Source organism: Podarcis bocagei (assembly GCF_964188305.1).
Source record: "Podarcis bocagei genome assembly, chromosome: 2".
Taxonomy (NCBI): domain Eukaryota; kingdom Metazoa; phylum Chordata; class Lepidosauria; order Squamata; family Lacertidae; genus Podarcis; species Podarcis bocagei.
The window spans coordinates 110,626,687-110,644,609 of NC_138126.1; the positions used below are offsets into that span (position 1 = coordinate 110,626,687).

The 17,923-nt window shown below is 44.8% G+C and overlaps 1 protein-coding gene and 1 long non-coding RNA gene across 4 annotated transcripts; both read left to right on the forward strand.

Annotated features, from left to right (window-relative positions):
• Nucleotides 1–1,479: 1,479 nt before the first annotated feature.
• LOC308580267 lies at nt 1,480–3,011 on the forward strand. Its single transcript, XR_014004766.1, has 2 exons — nt 1,480–2,020; nt 2,444–3,011. It is a non-coding gene; the product is annotated as an uncharacterized lncRNA (long non-coding RNA).
• A 3,899-nt stretch (nt 3,012–6,910) lies between these two features.
• DDX5 (DEAD-box helicase 5) lies at nt 6,911–13,658 on the forward strand. Of its 3 annotated transcripts, none has more exons than XM_081184904.1 (13): nt 6,911–7,067; nt 8,302–8,467; nt 8,587–8,683; nt 8,778–8,911; nt 8,998–9,063; nt 9,647–9,788; nt 9,913–10,073; nt 10,183–10,355; nt 10,495–10,604; nt 11,034–11,099; nt 11,204–11,263; nt 12,445–12,669; nt 12,991–13,658. In XM_081184904.1, exons 1-13 carry the CDS (start codon nt 7,060–7,062, stop codon nt 13,362–13,364), a joined length of 1,782 nt encoding a protein of 593 aa, XP_081041030.1. In that variant the 5' UTR covers nt 6,911–7,059; the 3' UTR covers nt 13,365–13,658. The 3 variants fall into 3 exon arrangements, with proteins under 3 accessions (XP_081041030.1, XP_081041029.1, XP_081041028.1); XM_081184903.1 differs by having other exon boundaries at nt 6,935–7,091; nt 10,495–10,605; nt 11,038–11,099; XM_081184902.1 differs by having other exon boundaries at nt 6,935–7,091.
• The last annotated feature ends 4,265 nt before the right edge of the window (nt 13,659–17,923 follow it).

Consider the following 17,923-nt stretch of genomic DNA (forward strand, 5'->3'; position numbering starts at 1 on the left):
ATCAAACAAGTTAAAAGAATTATTTACCAGCACTTCACAGGCAAGAGCGATAAAGACATGCAACAGAATGGTCACATATATGTGCTTCTTGGGCACCTTGTGTTTTCCTAGATGAGGGCCCTTCTCACCATATCTGATGAAGTTGGTTCAAATCCAGACACTTATACCATACTAGATAGACTTAACATATAGCTCTCTTGACTTTGCCAGTGTGGAGTCAGATTGTATGCCTAGAGATGAATTACAGGGATGTGTGGTGCAGAATTCCCCTCCAATAAATTCATTACTGTGGTACCTCGGGTTACATACGCTTCAGGTTACAGACTCTGCTAACTCAGAAATAGTGCTTCAGGTTAAGAACTTTGCTTCAGGATGAGAACAGAAATCGTGCTCCGGCGGCGCGGCGGCAGCAGGAGGCCCCATTAGCTAAAGTGGTGCTTCAGATTAAGAACAGTTCCAGGTTAAGAGCGGGCCTCCGGGACAAATTAAGTACTTAACCCGAGGTACCACTGTATTAGCAACCATTCATAGATACCGACCACAAATACAATACTGGGCAACCCAGTATTCGTGTTGATTGGAAGTTTGGCTTCTGTCCACTTAGCAGTTCAAAAGTAGATAAATAGGTACCGCTGTGGCAGGAAGGTAAACGGCGTTTCTGTGCGCTCTGGCACGGTGTCCCATTGCGCCAGAAGCAGTTTAGTCATGCTGGCCGCATGACCCAGGAAAGCTGTCTGCGGACAAACACCAGCTCCCTCAGCCTGAAAAGCGAAACGAGCAGCGCAACCCCATAGTTGCCTTTAACCGGACTTAACCGTCCAGGGGTTCTTTACCAATTTACCTTTTTATCTTTACTGGGTCGTTTCAAAGTTGGTTAGGTCTTTTTTTAAAAAAGGAAAAATAACCATGTTAAATTAGATCACACTGTGGTACAGCATCAGAAGATTTCCAGATAGGAACGAGGGTGGGGAATCTGATGCTTTTAAGAGAAAACTCACATCACAGACGACTAAGCTGTGTTTCTATAGAGACAGGGGCTGATGTGGCCCCGCTGTTTTACATAGGTAAAAAGGTAAAGGACCCCTGGATGGTGAAGTCCAGCTGGCAGAAGCTGGGACGGAGCAATGTTTGGAGTTCACCCCGTCGGGCGGATTCGAACCGCCGACCTTCCGAACAGCAAGCCCAAGAGACTCGGCGGTTTTGCTCGGAGAGCCATATGGAAAGCATTATTACCACAGGGAACGGGAACCTGTGGACCCCCACCCCCGAGGTGTTGAACCCCGACTCCTATCAGCTGAGGGGCAACAGGTGTTAGGAGAACGTGGGAATGGGGTAAGGGGGGAAATGGGTGTCGCCCTCCCGCCTCCGAAATTAGGGTCCCTCGCCTTCGGGGGGGGGTTCCTTCCTGCGCCACCCCCTGCCCGGAACTCGTCGGAGCGGGCCCGCCCACCTCTTTCAGCGGCGCCCATGTTGGGACGCTGAGGCGAAAATCTCCCGCAGCCGGGCCCAAACGAGCGGCCCCCTCACCTCCCGCTTCCTTCGCCCTTAAGCGATGCCCAGGGATATTTAAACGATTGGCCCGCTCTAAGGCCTTTTGCTCTGCGATTGGCCAGCCGGGAGCGGAAGAGGCAGGACTTCCTCTTGTCTCTGTCGGCTCGCGCCTTCCCCGCCCCCCTCCCGCCCGCCTTGTTGCCGTGGCTGTTTATTTTCCAGGCCGCTCCAGTTGCCGTGGCAACGGCGGCGGGGGAATTGATGGCGGGATGGAGCGGGAACGAGCCTCCCGTTTTGCCTTGTTCGATTTGCGTCCTGGTTTTTTTGCGCTGCCTTTCCTTCGGGGGCCCTCAGGGCGTCCTCCCCTCTCCCACGCGCTCTTTATCCGCACAACAACTCTGTGAGGTGAGCTAGGGAGACAGAGACAGTGAGCGGCCTAAGGTCACACACAGAGACACAAAAACACCATGCGGCCCAGCTAGGGTTGCCATGCGTCCTCTTTTTCCAGGACGCACCCTTCTTTTTAAAGGTAAAGGGACCCCTGACCATTAGGTCCAGTCGTGGCCGACTCTGGGGTTGCGGCGCTCATCTCGCTTTATTGGCCGAGGGAGCCGGCGTACAGCTTCCGGGTCATGTGGCAAGCATGACTAAGCCGCTTCTGGCGAACCAGAGCAGTGCACGGAAACGCCGTTTACCTTCCCGCCGGAGCGGTACCTATTTATCTACTTGCACTTTGATGTGCTTTCCAACTGCTAGGTTGGCAGGAGCAGGGACTGAGCTACAGGAGCTCACCCCATCACGGGGATTCGAACCGCCAACCTTTTGATCAGCAAGTCCTAGGCTCTGTGGTTTAACCCACAGCACCACCCGCATCCCCTTTTTACGGGTATGTAAAAGGAGAGTTGTCATAGTTAAAAGTAGAAGTCAGCAAAGGTGTCCTCTTTTTTTGCAGACCTAGGCCACTGACCAGCGGTGCCTGGGTCCACCGCCAGGTTTCCAGACGGGGCAGAAGAACCCTCTTCCGATGGCGGCACTCATGTCGATTTTGAAAGATGTAAACCAGCGGAACAGGCCCCTTGGCAGACCTCATTTTGGATGATCAAGGACAATGTGCCAGCCTTGAGAGTGCCTGCTCCTGCTGCCAACTAGCCACTGAAGCACATGGTTATAGGTTGGAAGGCAATGGAAGGTGGGCAGGAGAATAAAGGCTTGCGTGGCACATTGGGCACACGAGCCTAGCAAGGTCAAAACTGCAGGAGTCTTGGAAGGCGATTCCTCTGAGAAAGAGAACAGTTTTCAGCATTTCATCAGTGGGATCTGAGGAGTTTGCTTGTTATTCGTTTGATTTTAGAATGTATGCAAAATTGGAATTCTGCTATATCCCATCCTAGGCCTTTGCCGTTTGTTCCTAATGTTCCATTGGAGTCTATAAAACTAACCTTAACCATTTCTATTCTCTAGCTTGTTGTAGAACGATTTTGCTCAAATGCTTATTCCAAAGAAATAAATTTGAGAAGCGTGATAGTTTTCCCCCAAAATCTTCATTTGTGACTTCATGGAATTCACTATTTTATCCATTCACGTTTCACATTGTCCAGAAATGTAACACTTTATTTTAGCTTTATAACCTTTGTACGCTATTGAGTTTTGATAATAATGGTTTTGGATTTAGCATCCATATTGTAGTTGAGTTCATTCACAAGAGAGATAAAGCTAAAGACTGAAAACACTTGATTAAAATGAATCTAATGTCTCAAAACATTGTTGTATTTCCTTTAGTCCAGGAAATGCCAGCAACACATACTTGCTGAACTACACAATTGTGTGTAGTTTTGCTGTATCCCAAAGTAACATTCATTGTCCTGGGCATTGCCCAAGTACTGATCCTACATCTTGACTTATGGTAGGTTGTACTTGGAGTAGACCCATTATTATCAATGAATATGACTAATTTGGGTCTATTCATTTCAGCATTGGCTACAACCTTGTGTAACCCAGGTATGTACTTCATGGGTATTTGTGGATACAGCACTGTCACTTGAGGCTTTGGTGGTGAGAAGTGTCACTTTCCAGTTTCAAGTAGTTCACCAGCTACAACTGTTCCTGGATAGGGATAGTCTGACCAGTGGTCCATGCCTTGGTAACTTTCTCTTTTGATTATTGCAATAAATTATCCTTGAAGCCAGAGAGTCAATTAGTGCTGGATGCAATTACCAGATGTTTAATAGGTATGGAAAGCGTGGTTCATATTTCACTGATCCTTAAAACAACTGCATTGGCTGCATATTCAATTACAAGCCCAATCTAAGGTGCTAATATTACCTTTAAAGCCATAGCTATATTGCAACTAAAAACATGAAGTGGTACCTCTCCCTGTAGTTGTCTGCTGCTGCTTTAAGATCCAGGGGTGTGGTGGATTTCTCTGTTATAATTTATGCCTGTACTGATAGGACTAATAAAGTCCAGGTTACAAACTTTTGAAGAAATAAAGCCTTGTGCTTGGGGAAATTATCTGGGACCTGTTGCATATTGGAGCTAGTGCTGAGTTTTTGCTTTCATTTTCCGTGTGTGGTTATTGCTTTGATGATGCAATCCCTTAGTCTGTTGTAAGCCTTTAGCTGACACTTCAACTAATGTACACACATACACACACACACACACACAGTGTCTATGATCATTTGAAATTCCCAAGGTAGGTATAGTGTGGGGGTACAGGGGTATGTGGGTGCTATATCACCAGTATTAGAACTGATTTTATACACCTGACCTCAGCTCTCCTTTTCCAAAAATGGATTCTGCACTTAAATGGTGTTGTTTGTAGCTGCTGTTGGGAGTCCCACTGGTATCTTTATCCAGAGGCATGAAGGTCTTCTGGGAAATCTGATAATTGCTGTACTGTTACTCTGCTTTTGGGCTTTGTTTGTTGCTTTGTTTGTTGTATGTGTATTATTTGCTTGGTTCTGTGCACTTTTAATGTCTATTCCAATCATCATTTTTCCTTTATAATACTAATAGTCCTGGCACTTGAGTTCTGCAGCCTTACTCAAACTGAATTGATTCCTGGATAATACCAAAATAGGTTTTGGATGAGTAAATAAAAATAATAAAATGTGGGAGGAGGAGTTATTCTTGCTTTTATTATTTCTTTTGTCTTTTTTATCTTGTATATGTTGTGAACTGCTCTGAGATCTACAGATAAAGGGAAGTATACAAATTTAATTATCAGGAATAATAATAATAATAATAATAATTTTGTGCTGCCATCTTGTTTCCAATGGGTAGTCTTTAGATAGGTTCTCACCAAACGTTTAAAGCACAACTGATACACATCATTCCTCCAAAAAACTCTGAGACCATAGCTATAATTCCCAGCACCTTTAAAAAACCCTACAGTTATCAGGATTCTTTGGGGATGTCATGTGTTTATAAAGTGTGTTAGATGTGCTTTAAATATAGGGTGTGGATCAGTCTCAAGTTTCCTGTGAGTTGTGTGAGAGCAGAATGCTATGGTTTATTGCCATGTGTCTTTTTTATTTTTAAATACCTGTTTTGGCTCACCCTCCATCAGATGACCCCAGGGCAGTTAAAAGCACAAATGTGTGCACTCTTTCCTTTCTACAGCTCATATGCACTTGTGGTAGGGACCTCTGCAATGACTCTCTTCAGTGCTGCAAGTTGGCCTGTTACATTCCAGTATCGTGATGGTTGCTGTCATCATCCAGAGGGGTGTGCATAGGCGCCGACTCCATGGGGCTTGAGGGGGCTCGAGCCCCCTCAAAAAAATTTTTGGGGGGGCTCAGCCCCCCCAATAATCTCAGGCGGGCGCCCTTCCAGCAGAGCGCCGCCGCCGTCCCCCGCCTCCTCCTTCGCCAGCCAGCCAGCCGCGCGCCCTAATCGGAGAGCCCCGGCTGGAAATCCCGCGAGAACAGGGGAATCCCGACTGGCCACACCTCCCAGCCAGCCAATCGGCTGGCTGGGGGGGCGTGGCTTGCCCTATTTAGGGCCGGAGCCACTTTATTTGCATATTCATGAGCTTATTTATTATTCATGAGCTTTCCCGGGCCCCCCCAATATTTTTTCTAAGTCCGCGTCCCTGGGGGTGTGTCCTTCCACTCTCCTATCCTGTGTCCTCTCTGCTGCTGTGCTGCTTTTGTACCACTTAACTACATTCAAGACAAAATAAATCGCCATTATTGCTACTCGTTTTGGCAAGCGAAAAGGGAAGAGAGTGGGGTGCTTGGGAATGGAGGAATGAGCCTGTTGCCTTGGGGCAACACTATTCCCGCAGAAAGATCACTGCAGTTGAAATTTAGAAGCAACTTCGCTGAAGAGGAGCACAATGCACAAAATTAATAGGATTGGGTTCTCATCAGGTCAGGGATGCAAGACTTTTATATTACTGCTGTTAAGTGCAGTACATTCAGCGGTTCTTGCCCTGACAATAGAATTGGACTTTCCAAAGTGGGTACCATGGCGAGTAGGCCTTTTGTTAGAGGGCAGAACCTGAGTTTGCTAGAAGGCTGATTAATGAAGAATTGATGCTTTTGAATTATGGTGCTGGAGGAGACTCTTCGAGAGTTCTATGGACTGCAAGAAGATGAAACCTCTCAATTCTTAAGGAAATCAGCCCCGAGTGCTCACTGGAAGGGCAGATCCTGAAGCTGAGGCTCCAATACTTTGGCCACCTCATGAGAAGAGAAGACTCCCTGGAAAAGACCCTGATGTTGGGAAAGATGGAGGGCACAAGGAGAAGGGGACGACAGAGAACGAGATGGTTGGACAGTGTTCTCGAAGCTACAAACATGAGTCTGACCAAACTGCGGGAGGCAGTGGAAGACAGGAGTGCCTGGTGTGCTCTGGTCCATGGGGTCACGAAGAGTCGGACACGACCAAACAACAAATGTTGATAGATTGTGGGGGCAGCTGCCCCTCCCTTGGCTACGCCCATAGCGGATGCTGTACTTTTCCTGGAAACCTATGCGCTGTGAAGGGCTTCCTTCATTACCATCGCTTTGAAAGGCTCCCTAAGCCGGGAGGAGTTCACCATTACCGTTAATCGCACGGTATTTCTCTTCCCGGGGGCGCAGCAGCTCGCTCCCTAAGCTGTGCGGGGGCGACCCTCCTTTCGCTTTTAAATGGGGGGGTAGTAGCGTAAAGTGGAGGGGGGGAAGCCCTACAGGTCGTTTCAGGCCAAGACTCTTCCTGGGCCGGCGCTGATGGCTACCCGGACAAGGAGAGCCGCTTCCGTTTGGCCTAGTTTGCAACCACCCGGCACGCCGGCCGACCGGCTTCGAGGACGAGAACGTGCGCATGCGCGCCCCCTTCCCTGCCCCGCCTTTCGAGGAACAGCAGAGGAGAATCTTGCGGGGGCGGGGGAAGAGGGCGCGAACGAGCTCGTCGCTGACGTCACGAGCCGGCTTCCCGGCATTCGCGGCGGCGCCGGGTATATAACCGGCATCCGCCCGGCCGGACCCTCCCCATTCAGTCGCCCTCGTCATCGGCGTTTCGCTTGTGGACCGTCCGTGCCGTTTCATCCTCGACGTCTTGATCGCCGCCGTCGCCGTCAGCATGCCTGGGTATTCCAGTGAGAGGGACCGCGGGTGAGCCTGAGGGGCTCGGTTCACTTAACACGCGGCCGGCTCCCCGAGGCTCCCGTCTTAAAATACCGTCTGGGGCTGGGATGGTGGGGGTCGTTAAAATGGCGGCGGCGAGAAGCAGCCGTTTCCCGGCGACCGCTCGAGGCGCGCGGAATGAGGGGAGGGGGCGGAGGAAGAAGGATGACCGACCGCCTCAGGGACGTCGTCGCTGGCCGAGGCCCGATAGTTAGGATGGGTGGGGTGGCGGGGGGGGGGGCGAGAAGCGGGAGGTTAATTTGACGATGGTGTTCCGCTGAGGGGGCGAGAGAAAAAAATGCTATTTAGGCGGGGGGCGGGGAAGAGAAGCGCAGCGGGCAGGAGGCAGGAAAGGACGTGCGGGCTGGGATTTATCTTCTCGCCGAAACCGGTTTCCCCTCCCCCCTTTTTTTTGTCTCTGGACTCGGGCGGATGTCAATGGCTGGCCCCGCCATGCGGCGACCGAGGGGGAAATCAAAATGCCGGCGGCTGCCTTTGTTCCTCCTCCGTCTGCTTCTCTCTATCCCCGCCCCGGCGTCAAAATGGACGCGCCGACTAGAAAATGTGGCGTAGACGGAAAAGACAAAAGCGGGAGGGAGGGAGAGAGAGATGGAGGGAGGGGGGAGACGCCTCTCGGCCTCCTTTGTGTGCGGCTTGGCGCGTTTGGGCGGGCGGCCTCCCGCGGCGCCACCCCTCTCCCCTGCCACGCGCCCCGGACAAAAAAGCCCAGTCTAGAAATGGGATTAATTTAGGGGACGAAGGCTAGGCGGGGGGTAGGCTAAGCGGGATTTAGAAGCCCTTTTGGGTGCGCGCAGGCGCCTTAAGCGCCGTGCTTCGAATTTTCCCCCCGGCTCTGAATGAAGCGTTAATATATGTGTCTAAAAAGAGAAGTAGCCTAATCCCGCCGCTTGAAAAAGCTAGCTTCTTACCGGAACCGTGTAGGTTTCATAACCATCCCCGCCCACTTAGGAGCCTGACGCAAAGAGGGAGTGCCCGGCAATTACCGACGGCGACGTTTGTTTTTGTAGCGTTAACCCAACTTCAGTTCTCTTTTCTAGTATCCTACTAGTTCTGAACCTTACTGTGTTTTTAACTTTTGGGTTGGAAGCTATGGGGTACACAGATACCAGCGATCGTTTTTTAATATGGCCCTTAACCATGGCTACTTACGACACTGAATTAAAATTTGCTTTGGCAGGTTTGGTGGCCCTCGTTTTGGAGGAAGTCGAGGGGGATCTTTAGGTGGGAAGAAGTTTGGGAACCCTGGAGAAAAGCTTACAAAGAAAAAATGGAATCTAGATGAGCTTCCTAAATTTGAGAAGAACTTCTACCAGGAACATCCTGATGTTGCCAGACGTCCTATGGTATGAAAACTACTAACTTTGTAGACAATGTTGCTTGAATTGTGCTGTAAGTAAAGCGTACTTAAATCACTGCTTTAGTGACTATTATGCCTGATGAGTCATGGTTTTTTTATTTGCAGCAAGAGATTGAACAATACAGAGCAGGAAAAGAGATCACAGTTAAAGGCCACAATTGTCCAAAACCAGTTATGAATTTCTATGAAGCTAACTTTCCAGGTAAGTAGTAAATTTATTGGTAGTAAATACATATTTGTATACACCTCTTTAATAAAGTTGTTGGACTTAACTAGCATACTTCCTTGTATTATAGCAAACGTTATGGAAGTTATTCAGAGACAGAACTTTACGGAACCAACTGCTATTCAGGCACAAGGTTGGCCTGTTGCCTTGAGTGGACTGGATATGGTTGGCGTAGCACAAACTGGATCGGGGAAAACACTGTCTGTAAGTACTTCTGTTTAGCTGTTCAGATGATTTAAATGTATGATATTTTTTTCCTTGAACTAAGATCCTTCCTTTTCCCCCAACAGTATTTGTTGCCTGCCATAGTACACATAAACCATCAGCCATTCCTAGAACGAGGAGATGGGCCCATTGTAAGTATTGAGCAACATGAAATTTGTTGTGTGGTGGGGGTAACGAGAACTTAAACTTGGATGTCATGACTGTAGAAACTTGTATTTGTGATAGGATCAAGCTGGAAGTTTGGATTTTTGATCTTTGGTCTCATGCAGCTTGAACAGGACTAAAACAGGGGCAGGGATCTCTGTTAAAGTTCTGCGAATAAATAATGGGAGCATGTCTATTTCATTATCTTTTTAAGCTGCTGAGTCTTCTCAGCAGCTTCCATTTTTTCCCTAGAGTGCCACAGAACAGTACTGCCACTGCAGTATTGATGAGTTTTGCTTTGCTCCCTATGACCTTCCAGTGGCCAAATTCCTTGTTACAGTAGTATAAACACAGTTCATTACATCTTCTATAACGCTAACCAAAAGGCATAAAGTCGTAATGAGCTTTACTGCCAGAAGTGAATCTGCACCAGTGTGTTTACTTTACTTTGAAGAATGAAGTAAAAAAAGTGAATGAAGTAAAAAATAGAATGTCCTATCATTTTCAGTGCAATCTGTACCAGTAATTACCCAGAGTACAGTATGACTATATTTGTACTTCTGTTCACAGTGTTTGGTGCTGGCACCAACTCGAGAGCTGGCTCAGCAGGTGCAGCAAGTGGCTGCCGAATATGGCAGAGCCTGCCGTTTGAAGTCTACTTGTATTTACGGAGGTGCTCCTAAGGGACCACAAATACGTGACCTGGAAAGAGGTATGAAAATGAAAGCTGAGCAACGTTCTAGTATGTTAAGCCTCGCCATGATAGCTTATAAGCTACAAAGAGTGTAAAATCATTTTGAGAAATGACTACTAAGTAACTTACATTTTGCTTTCAGGTGTGGAGATTTGCATTGCAACACCTGGTAGGCTCATAGACTTCTTGGAAGCTGGAAAAACCAATCTCCGGCGATGCACTTACCTTGTTCTTGATGAAGCTGACAGAATGCTTGATATGGGATTTGAGCCTCAGATTCGAAAAATTGTAGAACAGATTAGAGTAAGTTCACACTTTTATTGGACACAGTTGGGAAGTTGTGCCCAGGAACCTGCTAGTTTTAGGAGCTGGGCAACTGACAGAATGTTAAAAAATATCCATTTACTTCCAGCCTGACAGGCAGACTCTGATGTGGAGTGCAACATGGCCCAAAGAAGTTAGGCAGCTTGCAGAAGATTTCTTAAAAGAACATGTACACATCAACATTGGCGCATTGGAACTAAGTGCAAACCACAATATCCTGCAGATAGTGGATGTATGTCATGATGTAGAGAAAGATGATAAGTAAGTAAAATTGGAAATGCTTTTGGTTGAAAGAATAGTTGAAGCATTCTGCAGATCTTTAAATGCCTTATACTCTGAAGGCATTTGCATTAATCCCATACTTCTGAAAGTTTTTGATACTACTGTTTCCTTACAACAGGCTTATTCGGTTGATGGAAGAAATAATGAGCGAGAAAGAAAACAAAACTATTGTCTTTGTGGAGACCAAAAGAAGATGTGATGATCTTACTAGAAAAATGAGGAGAGATGGGTAAATATTTCCAGTGAACCAAATTAGCATAGGCACTTGAAGGAATAATTCAGCTACTTAAATATGAAAAAAATTGTATACCTGAAATGTGGGGAGGGGTAGCCTGTTCCGTGGTACCCATGCTGGTGCTGCAGAACCCAAAGCAGTTATGTCTCCCTAACATAATTCCAGAACTGTCGGGTCAAGATTAATGTAATTCTATATTTCAAGAGCAATGTTTTCCAATAGATTTTTATGAAGTGTGAATTTTGTAGCAGGATAAAGACTATAGAAGTGTGTTCCTGATAAAAGTGGAAGAACTTGCTGGGGTTGGGGTGCCATGTACATTTACTGGCTGTGCAAGGACAAAATAAAAGGTCACTGCTAATGTATTACTGGTTAATTTAGTGACTTTGATAAAAGATACTTATGTGACGGTAAATATTACTGCAGGTGGCCAGCAATGGGTATCCATGGTGACAAAAGTCAACAGGAGCGCGACTGGGTTCTAAATGGTGAGTAATTCAGAACGGCTTCTAAATTATGAATTCAAAGGGTTATTCTACTAGAATACCAAATGTTTTTAAAAAATGAATTAATACGGTTTTCTTTGTGTCAGAATTCAAACACGGAAAGGCTCCTATCCTGATTGCTACAGATGTTGCCTCCAGAGGTCTAGGTTAGTACAACTATTTTGGGTGACAGACAACTTTAAAGAAAGTTCGTTGCTTTCTTTAACCTCTGCATTTTTCTAAGTTTTTTCACATAAAGGTGCAGTCTTTGTGGCAAGGCCTAGGCATGACAATCGGAGGACTCGAGGGGGATGGAGGACTAGTGGAAGTGATCGTCTGGACGCTTCCAGTCCAATAGAGAGGTGAAAGTTGAACATTGTGTGCCAGTAATCTTCAAAAGGCAAAGACAAAAACTACGAGCCCATAAACTGTTCTCTCAAACGGTAGCATCATTCACGGTTCACTTTTGCCCGGTTATTTCTACTGTTCCATGCTTTGCATGACTGCCATGGTGCACTGCTGTTTAGTCTGTGTGCATACTGTTTGCTGTGGTCCGTGAGTCTTTGGATTTCAGTGAGTTTGCTGAAATGTCGAAGAATAATTAAACTACAGTGATCTCTGGTTTTTTTTTCCAACCTTTGAAATGGAGAGAGAGCAGCTTTAAAATGTACTGAGCCTTGTACAAATTGGTGAGTACTGGCACATGAAATTTGAAAGTCCACCTCTCAATTTTACAAGTTGGGGTGGGAAAAGCAGTGGCTTTTCAAACCTGGAGTTCCTCCGTCACCTATACCCTAACCGTCATGTCGAGACCTGCCAGAGAGAGACACACACTCAAGTGAACGCTGGCTTCTTGGAAGCGCTTGCCTAGACGAGACACAGTGCATGAAAACAACTTGATGACCTTTCGGGGACAGGTATGTTTTTCTTGCAGCTGCGGTTGAAAGGTCTTGGCAAGACAAGCAGTGTGGCCCTCTATTAAAGCTTCTGGTGTGTGGCAAGACCTCATTTTTTTATTCCGAGGTCCTTGGGAGCACACGGAAGAGGCTACTGTGAACTTATTTGGTCTTACTGCAAGAAGCATTCAGATGTCACTTGACTTGTTAGGGGCACTCTGGTAAGGATTTAGATCACGGGGTGAATTGCAAAGAGGTTCAGAGGAGGGAGAGCATCCATGATCTCAGGTGTTGTGGTTTTTATTTTTATTTTTTTCAGGAATAGATAATTAACATTCTTTACAGCAGTTACCATCTTAAAATCTATTACTGTCTAACTTGCTTTTTCATCTGGCTGTTGTGGTGTGCAAAATTTTGTACATTGCTTTTTGCCGCACTGCAACACTTTACAGATGTGGAAGATGTGAAATTTGTCATCAATTATGACTACCCTAACTCCTCTGAGGACTATATCCACCGAATTGGACGAACTGCCCGCAGTACCAAAACAGGCACAGCATACACATTCTTTACACCTAACAATATAAAGCAAGTAAGCGACCTCATCTCTGTACTTCGTGAAGCAAATCAGGCAATCAACCCAAAATTGCTCCAGTTGGTTGAAGACAGAGGTTCAGGTAAATCTTAACTTGTCTTAGTATGATATTTCTAGCATTTGATTCTTCCATTGCATGTGTTATTTAATGGACATCAGAATTCCTTTTTGCCCTAAAATAGATCTTCCTTGTAATATCACAGTAGAAAATAACTCTTTAACAGTAGCTTTCAGTGCTTAAATATGTAACCAGTAAAGTTGTGTTCAGTTCTAGTCCTATTCCTTTGTGGTTGTATCGTTTTTAAGCTTTTTCAAAATACAACTTTTGCCTTGCTCCTGTTAGGAGTTGGAGGTGTCATTGCAACGAGGAGTTTTCTTAACTTGCCTTCTAATTTTTCTGCAGGTCGTTCCAGAGGTGACCGACGTGACAGATACTCTGCGGGCAAAAGAGGTGGATTTGGTTTTAGAGAGAGGGAAAACTTTGAAAGAACCTATGGTGCAGTGGGCAAGAGAGACTTCGGTGCAAAAGCTCAGAATGGTGGCTATGGTGCTCAAGGTTTTGGTAACGGAACTGCCTTTGGAAACAACTTTGGAGGAGCTGGCATGCAGGGTGGATTTAGGGCTGGCACACCAGCTTATCAGAATGGTTATGATCAGCAGTATGGGAATAACATGGCAAACATGCACGGTGCAATGAACCAGCAGCAGTATGCATACCCTGCAACTGGCACCACGCCAATGATAGGTTATCCAATGCCAGCAAACTATACCCAATAACTTAGAAGTATATTTAAGTGTCTTGTTTTTCATAATTGCTCTTTATATTGTGTGTTGAGACAGGATAGTTATTTAAAATCTTATGGAACATGCAGACGTGTCTGCAGTGCAGCTGTTAACTATGGTGCACTTTTCCGCTATTTAAGTTGAATATTCTCTACATTCCTGAACAATTTTTAGTTTTTTGTACTAGAAAATGCAGCCAGTGTTTTCACAAAGTAAATGTACAGTGATTTGAAATACAGCAACTGGGGGCAATGCATGGCCTTCCAATAAAGATATTTGAAAACACAATTGGTGTTCTATATGATTCTGAGCACAAATAAATTAAGCAAGCTGACGATCAGTGGTGAACGCTTTCTATCTAATGGGAGGAGGGGAGGGGACTCATACTTGGAAGTACAAGAAAGGCTTCATGAAGTGGCTTAACCGTTTAACTACTTTGAGCTCTTCATTTTGCTCTAGCTGCTATCCAACTAAATGGTTGAAAATGATGGGTTGGTGTGAACTGGCAGTAGCTCCCACAATGTTAATGTTTTGATCAGTCCTTCATGTCTTAACTGCCCCCCTCCCAATCCCCACATTTTTCTTGGCGGTTTAGGAGACAAAATATCATTTCTCAAACTTTCCTTTGCAGCACAGGGAAACCTGATTGGCTAATAAAGTAACTAACCAAATTTCCGGTGTCAAAGCTCCCCTGCCTAGCCTGTGGTAGAAGGCTGGATGATGAACCTTAGCTTTCTGTTGGATTTCCTTTGCTAAAAATATTACATAACCTCAGGATTTTGACATGGTGATCTCAGACATGCTTTGTCTTGCATTTCCAGTTTACTGGTTCACCCATAATAGGATTACTCGGATTCACTGTAACTTAACAATGCCTGATTTCCCTCCATCCTTGATAACAAGCTCAGCAGGTTTAATGCTGCTCCATAAACTCCACCTAATGGAAGTAGGTTATAACCATGATTTAACAAATCTTGTATGATGGAAATTTCCACTGGCCTGCTGATGAGTCAGAGTGCCAAACAAGAATAATTAATGCTGGCAAAGCAGCCTTCCGTACTTCATCCAGTGGAGTATACTTTTAAATCTGGTTTACTGATTAGTAACTCAACAAGAGGCAGTCAACCACAAGATTTTTTTTGTTTGCTTTATACCTAAATCTCCAGTGCAGGGCCCTAAGGGGTTTGGAGTTTCAGCATTAGACCCACAAGTTTCAGCCAAATGACTTCAGAGACATGTAACACATTAAGTTTACACATAATGTTCTGAATTGGAAGTGCGTATCTGACTAATCTGTTTGCAGATCCCAAGATGGTGAAAGGAAGGAAGGAACATGTTGCTTATGCAGGAGAGTTTCACACTCCTGTTACCAGCTCCTATTAGCTGTCCCAGCTACCTATCTGATCTGGCTCCCTTGCTGTCGGACACGCCTCCTCTCAAGATGTATCAGCTGTTATCACTTAAGCATCTGTTAATGCTGCAGTCTTCTATTTGTGCTCTTTACCTACTAATGGCCCTTGCTTTGATCAGCTTGCTAGCTGTACCCCTCTAAGCCAGATCTCTCCCTTGCCTCCCCCCAACTTCAGTCCAGCAGCAGTGTCAGCAAATCTGCACACTTATCAGTGTAGGTCATCTTGAGCTTAGGGCAGCATACTTCTTCAGTACTTGCTTGAAGGCCTGGCAGGGAGATCTCGCGCATCCCTCAAGGTAAGCCCCACTTAGTTTAATGGGGCTTGCTTCCCAGTGACTGCATAGGTACAGATGCAATATTGGAGGAAGCACTAAAAGTGCTCTCTGCTCCCTAGTCAACACATGTTTGTCCATATCAGCAGCACATGAACTGAGCTATGGTGATGAAGAAATCGGAGGAACAACTAAAAAAAGAGACAAAGGTACACCTTTGGTTGCAGCAAACACCAAGCTAATTTAATTGCTACTTCAAATCTGGTTCCAAGTACCGGGAAGTATTGAGCTGAATGCAGATGTGCCTTCTCCACTTGCAGACACGGTTGTGTTGATACTACTCCAGTACCATCAATACAGCAGGAACATGATATGAGTGATATGCAGCAGAGTTTTCAAAAAATAGACCAGAGGCAATTGTACTTCATCCAGCAGAGCTTTACTGCTACTGAAGGCAAATGAGCATAATGGTCACAAATCCAATACATTCAGGATTGCCACAGTCCATAAAATCCAGTTGCAGCACTTACAATAAAACTTTAAAAAGACACTTATAAGACTAAAGCTTAACACGATAGCATGCAGAAACAACACTAGAACAAAATGAGTGAAAACCCAGGCTGCTCCTGGCCTGACTATTCTAGTCAGTACAACCTTGACAGAAAGATAAAACAACCAGTTTAAACCAGCTGTACTCAGCTTCCCAGAAGGGAAAAATCCAAACAAGAACCTTCTGCCTGTTTCTTTCACTTAGAAAGAAACCACCTAGAATCCTCTTGATTTAATCAGAATAGGAAAAATCTCTACACATCAGATCATTGCTTTCTGTACTAAGAAATGAAAACTGACATTCCCCCCATTTATTAGGTGCAGGAAGTATTTATATATAAAACACCTATAGAAAAACATTGCATGCACACCTTTCTTCCACAGGAATAAAACCTAGCCTTTTGTTGCTAGACCTGCAATTCAGCAGCAGGAAAAAAGTCTTAACCAGGTGCTTCTGTTACTCTAACCTTCCTGCCTCGTATGTTCCTAAAGCCTTAGCGATCATGGAGATCAATAGGATCTGACACAAAACTTTCTTTTCCTGTCTTTACTAGCAATCACAGCACACCGCAGTCCTCATTCTACTTTTAATTTGAAAGCTGCCATAGCTGAGTGTCTTGTCTCCATCAATGCCTACCACATTCTACCTAACTGGCTATGGTTTCATTTACTCTTGTCTTGGATGCTCCCCAATGGCATGCAAAATGTTTTTACTGAACCATTTTTTTACCTAAATGAGTCACCCCTTGGTTCGAATTGAGAACATATTTTAAAATACATCTGGGGTGCAAATGGGCACTGTCCAAATAAATCAATAGAGAAACTCAAGATTTCAGCACAGCTGTGATTGGACAGCATTAGCAAAAAGCGGAACTCATGATCTTCCTAACTCGGGTCTTTTGTAATCCATTACTGTATCTCCATAATGCAAGTTGGAGGAGACTAGCTGAGAAAGTGGTTTACAACAGCCCTATAATGTATAATTTGAGGTCAGGTTGTGGGCAGGAGACTGCTTTTCAACATTGCAATGTACTCTGCTTCTATGAGTATGAGAGAAGCTTATAACATCCCTGCAGTGTTGTCCATTGTTACTCCCACATTTCAAGTTGAGGATCCCGAGAGAGAAGCTTATGATACTGTAAAAACTAGAGGTCAAATGTGGGGTTGAGATTTGTATGGCTTTCCACTCAAAATTCATCCATATAATCCCCTCCCATCGAGTTGCAGCAAATTCAGTCTACATTCATTCATTGATATATTAATAGTCCACTCTTTCATTGTATGTCAAGGCAGTGCACAGTATATACATGGTCATAATAAAACTAGTAATTTTTTTACAAACAAATTGTAAACAAATTAAGACATTAGCAGGATTATTGTAAAAACTTGCAGTTTCTAAAACATATGAAACAGATGAGGAAAAGAATAAATAGAGTTACTTGGGATATGCAGAAGTAGAAAAGGAGGGTAAATTCATGGAACCTCTGAAGGGGAAGGGAAGTCAAGAATTGGTGAGAATTGTTTTAATTTTTTTATTGAAATGCTTATTTGTTAAAAATGAAAATTATAAACTTATAAAAATTAAAACCAGTAAAGCACAAATTAAGAGCATCAATAGTGGCTGGTTAAAAGAGGCAGGGAATTGTGTTGTAAAGGCCTGTTCAAACAATAGTTTTTATGAGAAAAACCTAAAATGCAAGGACAGCTCTCACCAAACTGCAGGCCTCCTGTGACACATGTAGCACCCAGCTAGATTCCTAGGCCTACTGCTTTGACTGCTGAGTTGTTGACGGACACCACTTTGAAACGCCCCAAAAGGAGGTTGCAATCTTATCCCCCCCTTACCTGGGAGCCAGCCCTTTTGAACTCAGTATGTATTAATGTGCTGCCCTGGTTCACCAGAAGCGGCTTAGTCATGCTAGCCACATGACCTGGAAGCTCCCTCAGCCAATAAAGCAAGATGAGTGCCGCAACCCCAGAGTCGGTCACGACTGGACCTAATGGTCAGGGGTCCCTTTACCTAAGTATTAATGCATACATATGATTGTGCTGAAAAGGTCTTGCATGAAAAACAAAGACTAATGTCTTCCCCTAAGATGATAGAATTTGCAAAGCTAGCAGGTTTAACATACAGAATAAGAGAACAAGAAGAGACTATATAAAGAGGAGTGGAAAATCTTTGCTGAGTATTTGGAAAATAACTGTACAGCTGAAGATGCAGCATTAGGATAAATTCAACAGTGTGATTAATATTCGAATGATGTAAACTGGAGAATGACTAAAATGGTTACAGTAAAATATGCAGGAATGCTAGGCAAATA